The 22,336-nt window shown below is 37.4% G+C and overlaps 2 protein-coding genes across 4 annotated transcripts in view; one reads left to right on the forward strand and one right to left on the reverse strand.

The window, feature by feature from the left end:
• The window catches only part of LOC106174454 (serine/threonine-protein kinase PAK mbt), a 30,938-nt gene extending 19,279 nt beyond the window's left edge, over nt 1-11,659 (forward strand). For both annotated transcript variants that reach the window (XM_013556020.2, XM_013556021.2), the window contains 5 exons: nt 3,367-3,500; nt 3,799-3,925; nt 4,424-4,549; nt 7,952-8,086; nt 8,498-11,659. In XM_013556020.2, coding sequence (XP_013411474.1) covers nt 3,367-3,500; nt 3,799-3,925; nt 4,424-4,549; nt 7,952-8,086; nt 8,498-8,659 — 684 coding nt within the window. In that variant the 3' untranslated portion in view covers nt 8,660-11,659. The remainder of the gene's footprint in view (nt 1-3,366; nt 3,501-3,798; nt 3,926-4,423; nt 4,550-7,951; nt 8,087-8,497) is intronic.
• Nucleotides 11,584-19,793, reverse strand: LOC106174458 (lysosome-associated membrane glycoprotein 1). Of its 2 annotated transcripts, none has more exons than XM_013556025.3 (7): nt 19,632-19,793; nt 15,482-15,640; nt 14,969-15,111; nt 14,138-14,257; nt 13,730-13,814; nt 13,201-13,377; nt 11,584-12,970 (listed from the first exon to the last, which is right to left on the reverse strand). In XM_013556025.3, exons 1-7 carry the CDS (start codon nt 19,666-19,668, stop codon nt 12,807-12,809), a joined length of 885 nt encoding a protein of 294 aa, XP_013411479.2. In that variant the 5' UTR covers nt 19,669-19,793; the 3' UTR covers nt 11,584-12,806. The 2 variants fall into 2 exon arrangements, with proteins under 2 accessions (XP_013411479.2, XP_013411478.2); XM_013556024.2 differs by having other exon boundaries at nt 14,138-14,263.
• Nucleotides 19,794-22,336: the final 2,543 nt, after the last annotated feature.

The following is a 22,336-nucleotide window of genomic DNA, read 5'->3' on the forward strand; positions in this document are numbered from 1 at the left end:
GGAGATGCCTACAACCAGAGATTTGATGCCATAATCACAGACTTCCCTAATAAAGTCAAGTGTGTAGATGATACATGCATGTGGGCAAACTCAGTTGAAGAGGCATTCTTTCAGGCATGTAAGTGGTTAGACCTGTGTGCACGTAACGGTATCACCTTGAATCCCAAGAAATTTCAGTTCGCCCAAGATGCAGTCGAATTTGCTGGTCTTGCAATCACACCTACGAACATACAACCAAGTGACAAATTTATAGATGCCATAAGGAAATTCCCAACACCTACAGATATCAGTGGTGCCCGAGCCTGGTTTGGGCTCATTAATCAAGGCGCTTATGCATTCTCAATGGCACGTCAGATGAAGCCATTCAGGAAGCTCCTAAAGCCGTCCACAAAATTTGAATGGACAGATGAGTTGGACAACCTGTTCCACCAATCCAAAGAAGTCATTATAGAAGAGATGAAAGAAGGAGTGCGTTTGTTTGATCCAAACCGCCAAACATGTCTGTCCACTGATTGGTCTGTTGATGGAGTTGGATTCTTCCTGATGCAAAAGTATTGCCAATGCACCTCCAAAACTCCAGCATGTTGTCACAATGGCTGGAAGTTATGCTTGGTAGGAAGCAGGTTTACCCACCCAGCAGAAAGCAGATATGCACCCATAGAGGGTGAAGCCCTGGCCGTGGCCTATGCATTGCATCAGACTCGCTACTATGTATTGGGCTGTAAAGATTTGATTGTTGCCACAGACCACAAACCACTGGTTCAGGTGCTAAATGATAGGTCACTCACCGAAATTCACAACAGGCGACTACTCAATCTCAAAGAAAAGACACTAGCATACAGATTCACCATAGTGCATGTCCCAGGGAAGAAGAATCCCGGCCCAGATGCAGCATCCAGACACCCTGCTGGTCGGCCAAGTAGAATGCATCTACCAAATGAACCATCTGACAGTGACACCATATCCTACATGACTGTGCCTCCACAGGTCACATTGGCTAGTTTATACCAAGACACAGCAGACACAGACTTTGCTGATGATGCTTGCACCATTGCTGCTGCGTCTGCCTCACTGGATGCTGCTAACATTATTGTCACCTGGGATATGGTCCGAGATGCCACCTCTTCAGATACAACATTACTTACACTAATGCAATACCTTGAGAAAGGCTTTCCAGAAGATTGCAGAGAACTCCCCATAGAGATACGTCCATACCACCGTCACACAGCAAGCCTGTGTGTTGTTGATGGAGTGATACTCATGGGTCAACGAATTGTTATCCCAAGGGCCTTACGCACACCAATCCTCAATGCCCTCCATGCAGCTCACCAGGGTATAAGTGCTATGCAGTCCCGAGCAGCAGACTCTGTTTTTTGGCCCAATATCTCAGTTGACATTGCTAGAGTTAGGGACCAATGTGCACATTGTCATCGCATGGCTAAATCAAACCCGATGCAGCCACCATCTGATATTAAACAACCAGACTACCCTTTCCAAATGATCTGCTGTGACTACTTCACATACAACAGTAAAGATTATGTTGTCATTGTCGACCGATATTCCAATTGGCCAATGGCTTTTAAAGCAGAAGGAGGCGCAGAGGGTCTAATCAGAAGATTGCGTGAAACTTTCGTCACATTTGGAATACCAGAGGAGTTAACCTCAGATGGTGGACCACAATTTACTGCGGGGAAAACACAAGAATTTCTTAAAACCTGGGGTGTTAAACACAGAATTTCGTCAGTTGCCAACCCTCATGCTAACTGTAGAGCTGAGATAGCTGTCAAAACTGTGAAGCGAATGCTTGCAGACAATATAGCCCCAACAGGATCCCTTGATGTTGACAAGTTTCAGAAAGCCATGCTTATGTACAGAAATTCTATTGACCCACAAACAAAGGCCTCCCCAGCATTAATTATATTTGGACGGCCTATTCGCGATGCCATTCCAATACCCATGGGAAGGTATTCCCCACACGAAACATGGGCAGAGCTGATGTCACATCGAGAAAGAGCACTTGCAAAACGTCATTCCAGAGAGCATGAACGCTGGAGTGAGCATACTAGGATCTTACCACCATTGAGGGTTGGAGATCATGTGTACTTACAGAACCTTGTAGGAAATTATCCCCGGAAGTGGGAGCGAACTGGAATAGTAATTGAAGTAAGACAGCACCACCAGTATGTCATCAAAGTGGATGGTTCAGGCAGGGTGACTATCCGCAACCGGCAGCATCTTAGGAAGTTCACTCCATTTGTTAGCAGTGACTACTTCCCCATGATTGAGATGGCCCTCAAGGAGAACACAGTGCCTGAGCAACCCACTAAGTTGGTCCATCACGAACCTGGTGACCTTTATCTGGGAAAGAAGCAAACCCATGACAACCCTGTACAGGTCACACAGCCAAAAAATCCAGATGAACCTACTGTGCCATACCAGGATGCTTCTACTCCATCGCAATTATCTGAAGAGCCAGATTTGAGTGCCCCAGATCCCAGTGGCCAGGATGCCCCTACTGTCACCAAACAGCGCACCAGTGGTGGTTTGCCACGTGCATTAGCCCGTTTGCTACCTCATAACAAGCCAGGAACTACAGAAATGCTTACTCCATCCAGACCAAGCCGTCATTCTAAAGAGACTGACATACAGGAAACTCGGAAACCGGCTTCAACCAGGGACTCTTCTTGAAGTCTCATAATACTTGACTTTTCTTTTTTAAATGACTTTAGCTAGATATTTAATTTGATTTTCTTTTAGCATATAGCTTTTAAAAGTTGTTGTTGTTGCTTCAATTTCCTTATTCAATTGACTTTTGAAAAGAACTATGGAGGACCCATGTTCACAAACTTTAAAAGCTCCCCAGGGGAGGAGACAGAGGACTTTAAAAAAAAGAGGAATGAGGACTGACATATAAGTGACGTTTTATACATGCCCGTATAAAACTTCCCCCGGGGGAAGGAGATAGCTAGATATCTAATAGTGCTCTTTATATGTATCATTCCAGGTGTCCATCATCAACTAGATTAGTTCAATAAAGTTGAAGATATACATATTTATCTAAGGGTTATGAATTAAGACAATGCTTTTTTAGCATTAAATTGGGTTTTCATTTAAATAACTTTTCTATTTTTTCTTTAACTTGCAGTCGTTCTGAAACATTTCTGTTGTGAAATTTTTATGATCTAAAGAGTTCTGATGAAAAAACATAAGATTTATTATAGAATTGAATGCCTCCAGACAGTATAATTTTACCATTAACAGAAACACAATACAAAGCTCTGAAATCTGAGCCAAATTTAAATAATTATGCTTGAGAAAATACAAAATAATTGTTATAACATAGGCTGTCTTCATGCTCTGTTCCAGGTGGTGATCATGAGAGATTATCATCACCCCAACATTGTAGATATGTATGATAGTTTCTTGGTTGAGGATGAGTTGTGGGTGGCAATGGAATTCCTCGAAGGCGGTGCTCTTACAGATATAGTGACTCACTCAAGGTTAGTTAGACGAATATGCTGAAAAGAGTGCGAAGCTCGTTTTAAACAAGAACACTGTCACACAAAACATCCAACACAACATGGATATTGTATAACATACAGCACAGTTACAAGAAACCTAATATAGCACTCAGATTTTGTGATAAGGTCACAACTAACACAATATGGAATTTATGTTAAAGAAAAAGTTACAACTAGGACAACATAATTGTACCAGCAGCCTTCAGGAGTTCTTACTGGAATATGTCAGTTATTAAAATAATTCTGTTTATCTATATATGCTCTCTGTTTGTTTCAGGATGGATGAACAACAGATAGCCACAGTGTGTAAATCATGTCTAAAGGCGCTTGCCTTCCTGCACTCCAATGGAGTCATCCATCGAGATATCAAGTCAGACTCCATATTGCTGTCCCATGATGGGAAGGTGAGGAGCCATATAAGTAGTATAGCAAAGTTAGCCACCAGATAATTACATTTCCTTGGATGTAATTCGTTTACAGTTTGTGGTTTTAGGCACTGTTCAGGAGCAATTAATATTTTGATCTTGCAACATACTGGATTTATTGAAGTTTTTATTTATTTATTTATTTTTCATTATCTGCAGATTTTAATTTCAGAGTAGTTCATTTTGATATATGTCACAAAAGTACTTCAGACTTCAGATTTTAGTTTACTAAGACCATAGAAAAATATTAGTCCAAGAAAATGTAATGTTGCATCTGTTTTAGAACAAGACAGATAATGCTACTGATTTTCACCAGTAGTTACTATATTGTTGTGGTATGTCACATTCCATGAATTGATATGGTAAAATTAAAAAACAGATTGAGTTACGATTAACTGTTTGCCCATATTCCTTTCATGATACCATACCTGTATCTTAAACCAGTGGAATAATTTCCTTTTATATTTTCAATTTAAGGTGAAACTGTCTGACTTTGGCTTCTGTGCTCAAGTGACGCCCGAACTCCCAAAGAGGAAGTCCCTGGTGGGAACCCCCTACTGGATGGCTCCAGAGGTCATCTCAAGGCTGCCGTATGGACCTGAGGTAACCATACAACACAACTTGATTGTGTTTGCAGGAATGGGAATTTTGCCCCTTTTGGCAATTTCTTTCTTTTTTTTTTTTTTTTTTTTTTTTTTTGTATGAAAGATGGTCTTGTAACTTGCTGTGTTTTGTATGAGATAATCAAAAACATTAAAAGGATGGGGAGTTTTTTTTTCCTTTTTATGTGCAGACATAGTACATATTGTTTAGCATTATCTTGTCCATGCCTCTGTCTATCTGTCTGTATGTATGTATGTGCAGGAACATGCATGTGTTGTTTTATGAATGTTTGTGTCCATGGAGGTGCATTTGATAGTACTGTCAGTCATGTGTGCATTTTAATAATGGAAATTGTCTGGCAGAAATTTTACCTTAAAATAACATGTCACCAACATTGCAAATTAGCAGAATAATGTATTGACTTACGGTTTCTCTTTACAAATTCTTGCTGTATATGATATATGTCAGGATGAACATATCTTTGTGTCATTAAGCAGTTAATGTCACAGGTCTGCACTTGTCTGCTAGCGTTATCAAAGAATAAAAGTAAAACCAGGGAAGTGGTTACAGTTAACCTCCTTGGTTCACTTAATGCAATAACCAAATAATAAATAAAATTTTAACAGCAAATTTGCACAAAAGATGTCAGCACATGCACTTCACACTCCCCCCCCCCCCCCCCCCCCCCCCCAAATATTGCATTTTATTGATTGGATTTAAAGTTAATGCACTTGGTATTGTCCATTCCCCTGATGGGACTCACATGTGTTTATTTTCTCATAATTATTGATTCCTACAGGATTCATTGCTGGCAACTTTAAATTGATCTGTCTTAAGAGATAACAGTTTGCGTCAAAATTGGCAATAAAAGAAGTCCCTCAGTTGATTAAGCAGTCTGAATGCTGTGGTTCAGTTCCTTTTCATGTAGCTGTGTCTTTGATCAAACTCTCTGTTAATGAAAAATAAATGATAGTGACTGAGATCTAAAATGAATATCCTGAGCTGAAGGATGTATCGCAATGTAATTTCCTTTGTCACCAGTTTATATAGTCTTGTATAATTTGGGGTGCCCTGTCGGACATTGTCTTTAAAGATAGATGATACTTGTTGGACTGTCTTTAATTATAAATGATTGTTTTATTGTTCAGTGTTTAATATTTGTACACAGGGAATAGGAAATGGCCAGAATACGTTTCATGTAGAAAAGGCTTTTCATTGTTTTTATTATGTTTAAATATTGATCTTGTCCGTGTCAGTTATGCACAGGAAACAGGGATACAGATTCATAAAAATAATATCTTGTGATATAGAAAAATAACTTGTGTTGTATGGTTTATAATAGGTTTTCATACTAATCCTTTCTGTGCTGTGTTTAGAAGAAGGATGGAGGGAGGCTGATTACTATTTGTGCCACCCACGCCTACTTAGACTTACATATCTTTAACCTTATCAATTCCCCATCAACAGTTTGCCTGCAACATGGGCAACCAATTGTCTGATGTAATTACTTGGTGTACGACAAATAAGAACATTTCTTTCTACCTCAGATCGATATTTCTGTCAGAATTGCAGACATCCCACTGGTAACATCAGGCTTCAGTCACTGCCTAAGTGTTCTGATGAACATGCAGTAGGAGGTTATGATGAATATATTGTCACAAATATCTAGAACATGGTTAAAATTTGAAATAGCACCTACGTCACCCCCCCCCCCCCCCTTTAAGCTTTTGTTTCCTATTCTTTCCCAAGATGATTTCTATTTCTGTGTTAGTATTTTTGTCTAAAAAATATTTTGCACTTTTCTTTTTGATGCTCTCAGCTCCAGAGAAAGGCTATATATTATTGCCTGTGTTCTCAGCTGCCGAGAAAGGCTATACAATATTGTCTGTGCTCTCAGCTGCTCCTGAGGAAGGCTATTATATTGAAAGGAAGTCCTTGTTAAAAGGGCTGATTGCTTCTTGTCCAGAAAGACCTTTTAACCGACTTCTTCAAAGAGTAAAATATCCCAGCTTCCTGGAAACATTGTGCTGAAAGTCTTTTTGCAATTTGAACAGCACTCAAAACAGTACATACAAATGTCATTTTGCCAGAAAACAAACAGTCATAGCTGTAGTGATTATAGCCTTAAGCTTTGATGTTATTTCTACTATTAAATATTTCCCTGCTTGCTTGCTTTATTTGTGGCAGGTTAGAAAGCAGTGGGGCATGCCTTTGATATTACTGTTCTTTAGAAACCCTGATGCAAACCAGATAGAGATGAATTTATTTTACCTTGATCTTAATTTTTCCAATATTTTCAACCAGAATAGTTTGGCTGAGTGCATAATTATTTAGATAATGGAATTTCATTGTTATAATGGCATTAAAATGGCAATATTGATGGTGATATATTTTAACATACCTATATATCATTCATCAAGTGGTATTTAACCGTCATTAAGAAATGAAAATTGTTTTGTAATCTTTTGTTGTCATTTGTTATAATTTAGCCATCTGTTTATAAAGCTTTCAATATTTCAAGCCCAGATGGTCTCAATTCTTATCAGAAGGAGACTAATGTGCCTTTGTTGTTTATAGTTACTAGTAATATGATTATGGTTTAGGTGAACTCATTTCATCAAAGAAAATTCAATACTTGGACATTCTACAATATTCTGTGCAGTATATAACTCCAAGTAGCACCATTTCTACACTGACCCAGTATAGGCCAGAACTACACTGGCTCTTGGGTAGAATTTCTTTTGTCTGAATATCTGGATAATGCTAGCCTTATCAAACTGTAGAACTAAATCACGGGGGAAAATCTGGCTAATGAGAGCTAAATATTTCACCTTTGTTCTGATCCTCTAGAGCTTTTCAGTAAAAGTATATCATTGTATAACTGTAGAACTCCCCGTAGGATGAGATGTAATGATTTCAGTGGTACACACTTATATCAGGTAGTAAGTGGCTTTCTCTGGTGAGATAGCAAAGGAGGTTACTGTAATGTGGGTATATATTAGTATTTTTGAAAAAATTCATTCATGTGGCAGACAACAAATGCTGGAATGGAAAATGGGACAATTTAGCTCTAATTTGATCACCAGCATGTCATGAAATATTCATAGATGAAGCAGATGTTCTCTAAAGAGACTGACTGAATGTGTGTGGAATGAAGTGAGTGCGAGAGAGAGAATTTTAACTACTTGGAAATATTTTGTGAATCAGAGAAACTTCCACTTGTCTCATTCTAGGAAAAAGTGTTCCATATGATTAGGTGGATCATTTTAACCATTTTAAAACTTAAACTAGGTCAACTTTGAATTTGAAAAAAAAAGTAGTGTGTGTTCATTTTCCTTAACCTTTTTTATTTTAAACATTTTATTTGAAGTTTTAAATTTATCTTAAATTTGATGTGTTCAGGTGGATATCTGGTCCCTGGGCATCATGGTTATTGAGATGGTGGATGGTGAGCCTCCTTTCTTCAATGAGCCCCCACTTCAAGCCATGAGGAGGATACGGGATATGCCTCCTCCAAAACTGAAAAACCCACATAAGGTACAAAAAAAATAGAAGTGTTTTTTTATACAGTGACTGCCCACCAGCCCATTGCTACTGGGACCTACAAATGCAGCGGCCCAATGTTGGAAATTAAATAAATATACATAATGTTTTCATGCATATACTGAGGGAGTTACAAATTCTGTAAAAAAAAATAATATACCCCGTTCACTTCAGTTTCAGTATATTGACTGCAGCAATATTAATTGCAGCCTATCAAATTTACTAAAATTCTGTATTTTAGATTTAACAAAGAATGTGATAAAAAATACAAATACAGTTTTAAAATACTTCTGCATAGTAAAAGGTAACTGTGTACTTTGGGTTTAAAATAAATAATTCTGTACACAGAATGTTACAAAAGACATAATGCAATTGAATAATAAATTGTCTGCCTTGGGCTTGCAGGTGTCTCCCCGTCTGCAGGGATTTATCGAGAAGATGCTGATGCGCGACCCAGCCCAGCGTGCCACTGCATTTGAGTTGCTCCAGCATCCGTTCCTGCGCCAGTCTGGCCCCTCCAGCTGCCTGGTGCCCCTGATGCGGAGCTTCCATCACAGCCCTTGCTGAACACCTGGCCAGCACATCCACACACATGAAGTCCTTGTTATTGCTGCATGATCTTAGGAGTTAGATTGTGAGCATTGGTCTTAGCCCCAGCCTGCTGAGATTGGATGTGTGTAGTCTCAGACCTGCCATAGACACAGCGGGGAAAATTACTTTTTATTTATTTATGTGATTTTTTGTGTCAACTTTCGTATTTAACAGTCAGTTGTAGTAGTATTGAACATTGGCAGTAAATGTTGCCTGCAACAGGTCATTTTTATTGTCATATTCATGTTGTCATAATAATGCATTCAACAGAAGAAAACTGTAGCCTTGAGGATGGGTAATGGTCACCGATGTGTATGATATGCAGTTGTTCAAACTGTTGAGTAAAAGAAAGATTTGGTGAGTGAATGAATTTTGTATTTATGGCAGGTACATAAGGTGTGGCCAAAATGTGGAGACATTGTGCAGTAAAAAAAAATATTATGCCATTTTTGTGGAATACACATAAAATGATCAGGGGGTCAAAAGATGTACAGATGCAGTCCATAGAATATTTAAATGGTTACTCCCATTGCTGTCTAGTATTACATATAGTTGCTAGCGGGCTTCTTCATTGTGCATGAAAACATGTTGTACTTCCATTATAAGTAACCTGAGCTGATCGTTGTACAACTCTGGTGGAAACGGAGGGGAGACGAGAAGCATTATAATAGACAATCTGATTGGATGATTGCAGTAAAAATTAGTAAAACACAAGGGTGTTCTTGGAAAGATCATCTCTAAACAAAGTGGATTTGACAGGACTGCAAATGACATTTTAAGAGAGAAATGGGTAATTATATTATTTTGTGTTACCTGGAAAAGGACTGAAATTGTAAGAGAATACTGACAGATTGGTTTTACATATATACGCATGCATTTTTTAATGAAATGATAAACATAGAAATGACGGCTCTTTTAAGCCTTTCATGTTAACATTTGTAAAGAGAGGGGCAGAAACCTTGTGTTTTCAGTTTATTGAACTTATATTAAAGCAATATGGGTGACTAATGATCATGTCTACCTTTTCTGTAAAAGATGTACAGACCTTGTATTAGTTCAGTGACTTAATAATATATATATATATTAAGATTTGAGGAGGAAATATTTTAGTGTTACAAGAATAGAAATGCCACAATTTCATTCATTTTCATAAAATATTAGAAAATGTGCAAGTGATAGGAGGAAAGTATTTTTGTTTGTATGTAGAAGTACATTCAAAGTGAAGACATCATGCCGGACTTGGAGAAGATCAACATAATGTAATATAATGTGTACATTTTGAGTATTAGTTTTAGAAAAGAAAGTTTTAACTTCCATCAAGGTTAATAGATGTAGATAGTTAGTAGATGGTAATATTATATAATATATGCAGTAAGCCTCTCCTGACATATCAAATAAAAACCTCGTTCTTATCATGGGCTTGTCCAGCTAGGTCACAATGCAGCTGAACATTAGAAGTCCATATTTGGAAAAGGGGCAACGCATCTAAACGTCCAGCTAAAGTGATACTTAAAGTGATGCTGAATTTCCATCCTGCAAGTGATTTTAATAGGGAAAATCTATTTTGTCTACCAACCTTATGCTATATAGATTTTTTTTAAATTAATTTTTTTTAATCACCAGAAAGTGTGTTTGATGAAAAGGTCCAAATGGGAAATGAAAGTATTTTTCATTGTAAATTGTATGATATTGTTTGACATATTACTTTTCTGACCATATTTGGATTTGATATTACAAGAGACTATGGTTTCAGTTAAATAGTCTTCTTGAAGTTTTTTTGTCTGGATGACAACAAAGAGGTTTCCTGTAAATGTACTTGTTCATCAGTGAACATATACCCTGCTTATTAGAAGGAGAAAACAACTGCCGTGGTACCTGGAATGTTGCCGCTGAGTTAAATGTGAACGATACGTCATTGGAGGCTACAATTTATCAGTTACGAGACCTATTGTGTTACATTGATATTGATATAATTTCACTTGATCGGTGGGGGATATCTGGTAGAGATCAACAGATCACGCCGTTTTGCCTGGTATGGTATTGGTTGATAATTCGTAAGGTATTTCCATGGATTCGCATATCATTTTATAGCTTTGGCTTCTAGAAAGGTGTCCATTTACATTGTGGCAAGAATGGACCGCCGTGCCGTGCCCACCCATGAACTGGACTTGTCGTATCTATTTATTTATTTTAGCTAGTGACAGTCAGAATATACCTATTGACCCTGGCACATGCCCCAGTACGAATCGGTCATTTTGTTGCATTCCCCAATTAGTTTGGGAAGTGGGATTTCAATTGAACGTCTTAGTGCTGCGTTGGGAAGCCCCTGGAAAAGTCGGTAAGGTTGATAGAGATGTTGGGTTTCTCTAATGCTCAGAGGATTAATTAATTCCGCGCCCCCGCCTCCTCCTCCCACAGGTTTTAATACCATGTATAATATCGACGAAAGCTTCCCCTTTTGTGTATTCCAAAGTGCATATTTGTACTTTACCAATGTAGTATAGTACACCATTGCATGTGTTTATATGATGTATGATTGCATGTATGTATGATTGATTCGCGCGTGAACTACTTGTCGTTTCACAGTAAAACTGCAGTTTTAATATGTTAAGGGACGGCTCTGCACACGATCTGCCACTTTCAGTGACAGCATCGGAAAGCTATTATCAGAATTAAAATTACCCAGGGAAATATCTGACCGACTTCTACCTTACGCTGAAGGGATGACTTGCCGGCTTCTGTACTAATAAATGCATTTTGATACCGAAAAAGAATCTGTCATAATCCATTTGTATACTATTTATGTATTTTCGAGTTTATAATGATAATGATAACAATAACCTCTAGCGGTGCATGGATTCTAGAACGTAGAAACTCGTTTAATATATTAAGCCACGGTAGACATTTAAAATGCTTGATATTTTATTACATCTATATTGTATTTACAGATCTTTTACAAATACAGATAATATTGCAGATCATCTTGTTTGTTTTTATTATTCTTTTGTAAGCTGATTTGACTTGGAAACTTGTAGGTCATGGAAATGATATTATGTTAAATTTATCGTGTATTTTGACAATACTAATAGTAGGGCGTCAATTACTTCCAAAATATGACCTGTGCAACCAACCAAACAATAAGTCTTCTATTATTCAAAACTTGTAATCATCCAGGTGTGCCCAACGAAGTTAACAAATAAAGCCATGTTGGTGTTGAATTTCAGAATCGATAGAAATCTATGCTACAATTGTAAAAGGTGGTTAGTGTTGAAAGATGTGATAAAAAGACTGGATGAATGTAAAATATCAATAACATTAATCGTTTATCACAACCAGACAAAAGCTATCAACATCAGATCTATTTCAAAAGAATAATGCGTGGCATTAGTAATTACGCAAACGCGCCGCCTGACCTCGACGTTAGCATAAATAATATATGAACCATTGATTACTTGTGTAGAATACCCTCATCTACTGAACTTACGGCTTTATGGGCTCTTTAATTTTCCAGATCTCGAAGTACACACAAGTACACACCAAGTTTGGCTATTGTAGCTCAGTATCCGTAAAACGTTGCAAGCTAAAACGGTCATATAAAAATACCACCCCAAAAGTTTAAATCGTTTTCTTGGTCATGCTGTAAACAACTACTGACTTCTTTTTTCTGATTCAACAATTTATATTTCGCTAGAAAAAAAACTGCTATTACTCGTTACATCAATTTCCGTAAAAATATTCGATTCAGTATCACCCTGAGTTTACAGGGGATAGAAGACTCGATCTATAACAGCCAGGATACTTTTTGTAACCAAGCATTGGAGCCAAGACTACGAATTGTTGCTGTGCTTGTATGCACTTGAAATATCCAATCAATATATTTTTACTATCGTAGTCATCAGCGTTTGAACAGTTCGGCGTTTAATAATGAAAGAACTACATAAAAAAACTTTAAAAATGGAAAGAAAACATTGAGCTCAATTCAGCAAGTTGCGCGCCACCTCTAAACTTTAAAATGGAAAGAAATATATTGACCTCAATTTAACAAGTTGAGCGCCACCTTTTGACATAAATCATTGCACTGATGGATTAAAAATTCAAAAACATAATGTTCAGCACTTCAGTTTTACTCCATAGGTTTATACTGGTTGTTGTTCCTGGCCTTCATGACGAAATAAGCGACAATGATGATCAATATAAGCGCCGCTAGCGTCCCAGCCACGGCCACAGGTATAACGTTGTTTTCTGTCATTTTCTTATTTTCTGACACATCAGCGACACAAACGGTACCTGTGAAGGAAAATGATAAAGAACAAATAAAAAAAAACTTGTCCCCAATGGTTTTATCGACTATATCATAAACAAACTGGGGACGGTCACTGCGGTGACATAAATACCAGCCCCTAGCGCAGCGTGGATCACAACATGTAGATTAGTGCAATACGTAAAATTTGTGCATGAAATCGGGGTTGGTGGTTATTCTCTCTCTCTCTCTCTCTCTCTCTCACACACACACTCACCATCTGGTCCAAAATCCTTTTCAGGAACTTGAAAAGCTTGGACAGTCAGTTCAGATAATTGAAGATTTACAGGTTGTGCCGCCTTGAATACGAACTCCAAGTTACTTTGACAGGAATATGGCTGTCCAAAACTGGAGGTGATACTAGTGTTCATCAGCTGAACGGTCGTTGGGGTACCTGAAAGATTCGTGTCATGGAAAACGTAAAATATCTCGTAGGCAATTTTAAAAGACGCTTGTCGTACGCCTTTCCTAAAAAATTGTCAAATTTTGGGGAAGAATATTTCTGTTAAAACATAGAATCCTAGCATCTTGGTTTAACATGTTAATGTGAAGTAAAAAAAACTGCATAATCGAAGCACTAATTATTAAAATGTAATTATGGCTGTTTACACTGCGAAGTAATAATCTTTAACTCTTTACTGAAAACAAATATTCACTTTCATGATGGTTTTATATATTATATTATATTATATTATATTATATTATATTATATTATATTATATTATATTATTAGGCAGCACACTTACTAGTCGAGCTATTTGTAACCACACTGGGGTCGTAAGTAAGTGCCATAGAAGTCAAGGCCCAAGACTTTTCGGAATCCGCTGACGTCTGCAAAAAGGTATTGCAAGTTCCCTTTTAAAATGGGACTGTATGAACTGAAGGTCATTTGCTTGACAATACAATGGTGTTGCTAAATTTGTCATTACTTATTTTTAAAAAAATCTTTCAATAGTGAGGATTCACGTAGCTCCTCTATCGCTCTCCATCCAAAAAATCAAATACAGTGTATAGTTACGTCCATATCTCCTTAAAACAAAAGACGGGACAGTGAAAAGAACAATAATCGACACCAAAACTATAAATGAAATTAAAGAAGCAACTATAAAAGAAATCAACCTGAAACAGGTTATTTTAAGAAATTCCTCACCAACCTTTACTTCAAACGAAAGGTTGAACTGATATCCTTTCGCCCATGATAAAGTCATCGTAGCCCTGGTCTCTGAGCATTCTCCGCCTACCTTGCTACTTTTAGGCACAGTTACTGTGGCGTTCTGCATCTTAAAAAATTACAACAAAAATTTAATTCCATTGAAATAAAAAATATTTTTCAGTCTCAAATCTCAAAAGCATGCCCTGTGAATATATTGCTGGACTTCAGATCGTTTCCTTATATTACTAGCAATAGGCAAGGGCTTACTGATAATGGATATGAATTTCCAGTAACCAGTTCTGTAACTCAGGTGTTCATACTTCTCAGATAATAAACGAGCACAGCGTCCATCATGTCTGAATCCTTTTCTGGGCATTTTTACAGATAAAAGTTGCGACCGAAGACAACAATTCCTCTGAACACTATATCCTCTTTGGTTCACACAAGTCAACATGCAACAAAACGATTGTAGCCTTTACTAACGGAAACTAATAAATTAAACATACCACTATTTCCCCTTATTATTTGCAGGTGCACCAATGAAACTGTTACCTGTTCTACTTTCAAGCGAGTTGAACAATAATTTAGAAGCAATTTTCTCGATTTTGTGCTTAAGGCTTTTACTGAGACGTAGGGTTATTTTTACCAAATATGATTTTCGTTTTTCTTTGGGCAGGTCGTCTGATCTAACACATTGTAGCTGCTGTAGACAGTCCACATACAGTAAAAAATCTAAATGAATAATTACACCAAAATGTTTGCATTTTTTCATTTTTTTTATTCTCGTTTTCATTCTCGTCAGCAATGTTAGCAATATACTCAATTTGCTTACCGTCGTCTGCTCCTTTGCCTTGTAAGTAATGGCGAAAACTGCTGTCATGGTGGCTCTCACACATACGGTATCATTTGGCCATTTCAGTTCGTAGAATCCATTGAACGGTTTGGCGGTTGTAGACGGTTTGGCGGTTGTAGTTTCTAGTTATGAAAGACATATACATTAATAAGTCATCAATAAGTCCAAAGCCAACACTGAGCCAAGAATCCAGTACTCGTAGGCTATGCTGGATGTTAGTCAAAACTTAAATATGTCTTTTTTACTTGTAAATAAATAATTTTTTTCTACAATACCTCTGCGCCAAACTGGAATATTTTAACTATTAGTAAGAGTTGCATATGATGTGTGGCACTGACCACTAAGATCCTAAATATTTGAATATCAAAGCAGGACGTTCACTTGGTAGCATTGTGTAATAGATCACCTACAGTTAACTAGAAAGGGATGCAACCAAACAACTCTCTCTCTCTCTCTCTCTCTCTCTCTCTCTCTCTCTCTCTCCTGTATTACCTTGCGGCGTGGAGGTAGACGTCTGGGGGCTCCTGCTAGTAGTCGGGGTGGGAGTCGGAGTCGTGGTGGTGCTCGTGGGTGAAGGCGCTGTCGAAGTCACTGTTGTTGAAGTTCCATTACTACCTTCTTGGCACAGCACCAGGCTTGTAAAGCAGAGGCCTGTTAATAAACACACGAAATAGAATTAGCGATCACTTTCCTCGGTGTTAAAGATTAATGTTATGAAAAACATTTCTCAGTTATGCCTTTGTTTATTTACAAGTTTGTCAACATTAGTTCTCAATAAGGCCTATTTGCAAACCCACAAAATCTTGATCACGCCATACTTAAGTGCTGTTATCAATAATTCGTAATATCATTTGATTACTTGGTCAATTAGCTAGAGTAAAATAGTAAAACTAGATGTCTATTTTTCTCACGCATGATTATTTCTCTGACTGGGGCCCATGCTTATCATTTACCGGCTCAGCTCATCGTCGCTTGTACTCATTGCTTCATACGTCTGCACTGTATAGACGTTGATTTTAACATACCAATCTTTATTATAGGCCATGAGCCAGATCTCTGATTTTCGGCCATCGATATCAAAAAAGGGAGGATTTGGCAAAGAGATTTTTAGTTAGGTATATGTATGATAGCATTCTCCATCTGGCAGCTTTTTATGTGTTATCAAACCTTATATATCCCACACCACCAGCAGTGAGTGCTTTTTTATGGAGGTACTTGCATACATACATATGCACTTGCATACCTCCGCCCCCCCTTAAAGCAAGATTGAAATTTCAAACAAATGATAACAAAAAATCATGCTTATCATCATAAAATCCGGTAGCTCATCAAAAGTATCCTAATCGTAAAACTGATCACCTAAGCATATAAGATAAGAGATAAAGGCCAGGAGCAAATGATAAGTATCGTCTGCACTTGATGAGCAGTTCTGCGGGTACAGACACTTGGCATGAAGAGAAGTGATGACGGCGTTCTCATCATTTTCACACAGTCAAGACTTCTAACATACATCGTTTCACAAGATTTAATATTTTATAACATTTTAACATCTCTGAGGCCTAGATAATTAGGTCGTCATGCGGGTGTAATACTCATGATAAAGGAACATAAATATGTAATGAATGAATTCCACTTCAATGGCTCGTACCAAAAAAGATACATATGTGATGGAAGGCCTATTCGATGCTATCAATATGGTTCGGAAATTCAGACACATGAATCATTCAACGCATCTCCCTTATGATTACGATAAAATTGATGCACTTGTCCCATCCTCCACCGCTTTCATCACAATGTATCCTCTCCACTTTCAAATGAAGATAGATATAGGATCAACTTGCACAGTTTCATATTGTCAAATTTATACCCATTACGAAATGTAGACTCCTATTTCGAAATACCCATTGTGTTGTCATTCTCATCCTATACACGATGAAGAGTTTAATATGACTATAAGCAGTACTTGAATGAAGTTATATCCGGAAATTTGCGATACAGCAGCTATCATTCAGCAATATTAATATTTCTAATTAAATTAATTGAATATTGTTCCTCTCTAAATCGCGCTTCATCCTTGTGATTTGTAGAGCACTTGTAGGCCTGTTTCTTGTACAAATGAAAAAAAAAACTAAGCAATGAATGAGATTAGGTCTTTTGTGGGCTTTCTATATGCAAATCAAAACATCCTTTATGTAAGATATTTGAATATATCAAATTCTTTTTTTAAGCTCCAATTTACCATTGTACAACCATTGTGACCCTCCTAAATCTTTCACTGTCTAATTGTTAGACACGATAAATACAATACAATAGAATACGTGCTTATCATTGAAAAGTGAATGCTATAGCTCAGAAACACTTGCAAAGGTGAGTTTGCATTTGGCGATTAGACAGTTCTTAAAAGCGAACTAGGGTATCAAGAACAAACTATGGAAAGCGATAGCTGTGTTGCTCACTTGAACGAAGGGGTGGGTGTGGGGAAAGGGACGTTTTGTTAAGAAACCCCCAGCAGCCCCAGTTCACACAGTGCAATGGCATACAGGGGTATAAGACTGGGTTCCTAGATCGATACATCTGGATGGTCTAAATCCCTGGGGACTCTCACTAAATTGCTATCAACTAACCGGATTAAAAATCTGTGCCTACTGAATCAGCTAGGGGTGAAGATAATTACCCCCTAACAGCGTGACAGACATTAAAGCCGGTTAGTTGATAGCAATTTAGTGAGACTCGCCAGGGAGATAGATCGATCCAAATATCTGTGGGAATGGTCCCTAAGTGGACGTGACGGTAGGTTACGTTCAGTTTATAACCGGTTTCTTTCATCCATGGTTTATCATTTCAAAGACCGCCTTTTTCTCTGGTCTTTCAGAGATTGTCACGAATAATAGAGTACTGAACTGAAATACAAGGACCCCGAGACAAACTTATAATTATTAAAGCATTGTTCGATATAGAAAAACTGGATTAATAGTCACTATTCTGATCTCGTGTCTAACTGTCAATCCATTTCTTGGCAAAAAAAAAAAAAAAAAAACACGCCAACAACCATTATTGAGACAATTCCTTACAGTTGGAATAAGCAAATGATAGCTTGCTGCCCCTGCTCTGAAAAGAACAGGTTGCAATCTGAACCGAATTAAAAGACAGGTATATTTCGATCCGTGGATCCGTGCAGATCATATGGCAGTCAATAAGAGGCAAAAACCATGTCAGAAGTTACGTGATGAGATTATCAATAGGATGTTTCATCATAGGAAAGGGGACCCGGATGAGTCGGTTTGTATCCTTTAGATAGATTCAAATGAGTAAAGGTAAAATCATTTACCCTGACCCCCCACCATGCTGCCCATTTTACAAAAGTAATTACGTAGAGTAGTGGCAAGTGCCAGTACCATTTACTGTAGAATAATATCTATCTATTTATCTATCAATCTTTCTGTCTATTTATCTTTCTATCTTTGTCTTCCTTCTCTTTGAGTTAAAACGTCGTAACACGTGTACCCATCATTATTGGGCTCATTTCCCACCGAGCCTAAGTACAAAACTGCCATCATATCTTTACAAGTTTATCTAGGATTTTGAAGCGAGATTGCTTTTCACAAAAGGTCACTGCATGAGTTTCTCTTGTACGACCCCCAGTCCAATCTGAATAATAAAATATTCAGACATGAACAAATTATGGATAATATGTCCATGATTCAGAGTAGACAACAGGGAAAGACGCATGCAGTCGATATGTGCCCTCTAGTCCGAGGTTAAGACAACTGAAATTCACTTATAGCATTCTCTCCCATTCTCATATGCGTTGTAAAACCAGGAAAATATCTCTCCTGTACATGTCTTTCACCATGGACGAAGAAAACGATTTACTCGTCCGTGCGAGCACTGACTATATTAATATAACAGACCGAAGTAGTCACAAATGTTACATTATTTATGAAATTAATCGAAAATCGATCATAAATTCAACAGCAGAAATTTGACCCTTGTTGATTATACTGGTAATAAAGAGTGGTAAACAATGTCGCTGTACGTAACGTGTGATTTTTATGCGGCCTTTGAAAGTTCATTTTCTCCAAACACAGTCAAAGACTATAAACGCCGCCATAGTATTTTAGTTGACATTGATAAATTTGAGTTGACTCTGTAACCCTGCTTATCTCATGGTGACTTTTTTCTGTTACTTATAACTCCATCTGTTCTCTTAACTATAACTTTCTATTTCACTACGTATCATATAAATACACAATCATGAAGAAATTAAGGCTATACCTCACCTGAGTAGCATTCTACAAATTGAAATTGAAACATACGCACAAGGTACGCAGTTATCGTACCTGTGTAACCTTAACTTAACAACAACAACAACAACTGGTATATATTTTCTAAACTGGGTATTTCATCCTTAGCACACACATAGTACGCGGGATGGCTGAAATAACGAGAGAAACTAACAGTAAATCCCACTCCTAAGTCACCCTTAGGTTCTGAGCTACAAGGTACAAGCAGGATCTTAGATTTGTAGGTGACGAGAGAACAACAGACCATCTTTCTAACGCTGATCTGCAGTCCTCATACCTTGTTAACTCACCTGTCCTACCAATGCCCCGTTCATAGATTCAGATTTAGTTCTACGTACCTAATAACAAGATTAAAGACTCCTTCTCTCCGGTCATTTTGATGTAGGGTCTTTCCTCTTTCCTGTTGATTAAGTCGTCTCGATCGTCTCGTGCGACCGTCCCCACACCGATTCTAGGTCACAACGATTCACGCACCAGCGATGACGTTGTGGAATAATGTTAACCAGCGGGGCTTTCTCTTTGGTGACTAAACAGCTGACACGAAGAGCACTTGTATACATATGCAGAGACACACAGCATAGATCCGATAGTTCTGCTAGAGATCGAGATATAAGATGACGCCTATTGTATTGTCATTCTAATTTCCCGAGTATAAATCAATTTTCGTGGTGTATTAAACAGACGCGTAGTGTGTGTAATGATCAATTATTGGACGACCCGCCGCTCTTTGTTAATATTAATCAAAACAATGGTGTCTTGTGTGTGGTCTTGTATTTGCACATGAATTGCTGTAGATGTGAGTAAGTAGGGGTCAGGTACATTCGCTGCGGTGGATAAGATTTTTTTCCGAGAGAGAGAGAGAGAAAAAGAGAGAGAGAGAAAGAGAGGATGTGATGCGCTTTTCAAATGCAGAAATATTAACTTTGCAAAACTTTGCAATATTTTATATTTTTCTAAAGAAGGGGTATTCAGAGAGCAACGGAAGAATTTTTTCCCACATCATTACTTCTCCTTCAGAAGCGTGTAAACAGAAAACTATTTTCGTTATGGAGTTTAGGTAACATCTACCGGTATATTGCGTTATATTTCAATCATGTCATAGGTGTCAAGTTTTTTATTCATATACCAAGATTTTGTAAGTACTAGAAAATATTATCGCCACCTTGGGAAATCTGTCCATTGTATAAGAAATACGGTGCTAACATTTCAGTCATAAGTCCATTTTTGGTTTCTATACAGTTTAAGAGAAATCACTTGGAACAGGCATGTTTTTATGCCATGGGAGATGTTTTTGAATATAGCTCTATGAATTAAATATGATGCAGACATAATCAATCAGCAGACACGTATATGCAGGGGAAACAATTACAATTTCGTAAAGGAGGTTAGGTCAAAATGCGGCCATATCATTTTTGATATTTTTTAATTAAAACGAACTTTTGGAGCAGCATTCACGATTTGAAGAATTATAGATACAGCAAATCATCAGAGGAAAGCAAGATTAATGAAATAAGTCGTTAACTGGCAAATGGTCACAAAAGGTGTTTTGCTTGCTTTTCGGAACTGAAAACGCAAGGACAGTGTAATGAGCCTATATATACCACTACTGGACACATTTCATCGCAAATATATTAATTGATGCGTCTGTAGGACTCATTTTACTGGAGTAGTTTTAGATAATTTAAATAGTTGTAACGGAGGTTATATTAGTTAAAAAGCATTCTAAATTACGCCTAAATGTTTGTTCTTCCCAGAAAAGCCGAGTTGTTCTTGTTGTTTCTTGAGAAGATTTTCAAAAGTAATCCTTCCCATGCTTTAGGCCCAAGGGCCTTGTCCGTTGATCGTTATACGCTTCTATTAAACCAATCGAAGGGCCCTTTCCGTGAGCGTTTACCGAATAGTTCTATCGCGCATGGAAACATGCACCGTCTTTGTGCAATATGCCGTGTTTTCATTATGACTCAATATCAATTGCTCAATGTAACCACCAAAAAGAGAGCTTTTTTTTCAGTGACGCTCCCTTTGTCAAGGACAGGTGTACGATCATAAGATGCCCTTTTCTTTCTCTGTCGTACTGTATTTGTAAGTCTCATATCTGTTCCCATTTTACAAAACTTTATACATGTGAGTCCACATCTATATGCAATGAAGGTATATCAAAAATTAAATTACCCTGAGGAGTAAAATAATTTAACCCACAATTAAACAATGAGACCTATGTAGACCGACAATCGACACGTGTTTGCAAATAGGCCTAGTTGTACATAAAAACAGAGGTACTTGATTCAATTCCTTGATAAAACTGATAAAAAATTTCAAGGCATAGTAATTATTTATATAAAATAGTGAAATTGGTATCCACAAGGCTATTTACTAAATATAATTGTTGCCAGGTTGCTGTCTTTAGAAGGTCCTAGAGCTCTCGGGCAAAAAAGTAGTAGTAGGCCTACCATTTTTGTTGCCAAGACAGTCCTGAAAACTCCTTATTTTGAATGAAATCAGAAAGATCCAAACCACCGTTCAATTCCAAACAAAAACTAATTTGATAAAAAAAATTTGTCTTCAACTGTAAAGCACACTTAAGTTACAATCTAAATGATCAGCTTGTCTTTATAGAATTGCTAATGACAAATTATATATTTGTATGAACAGTGGTAGTTTTAAATTATTTTTATCGGATATGGCTCAAGCACACCACATAAATAAGCTATAAAAGGCGCAAGAGTAAATTTTATTACAATCCCTAAATTTCGGTACGGACGTTAGCACAACGGAGGTTAGGTGACCACAGGATGCACTTGCTGAACAATTGAAAAGTGTTTTGTATTTTAGAAAGTAGTCGATCTTTTTCCATCAGAAATGACGATTAAAACTTTCGAAAGCAACTTTTTTTTTTTTTTTTTTTTTTGCAAATTTTGGTCCGTTACTGTGGTTAGGCTCTGAAATGTGACATATCAACTTTTGTATAACATTCTGTATTTTTGATTTGAATGACTTTATTGAGAACAAGATTATATACAAGAATTGGTGTGAAGCTACGCAT

Source organism: Lingula anatina, chromosome 2 (genome assembly GCF_051362555.1).
Source record: "Lingula anatina isolate TDL-2025a chromosome 2, LinAna3.0, whole genome shotgun sequence".
NCBI classification, from domain to species: Eukaryota; Metazoa; Brachiopoda; class Lingulata; order Lingulida; family Lingulidae; genus Lingula; species Lingula anatina.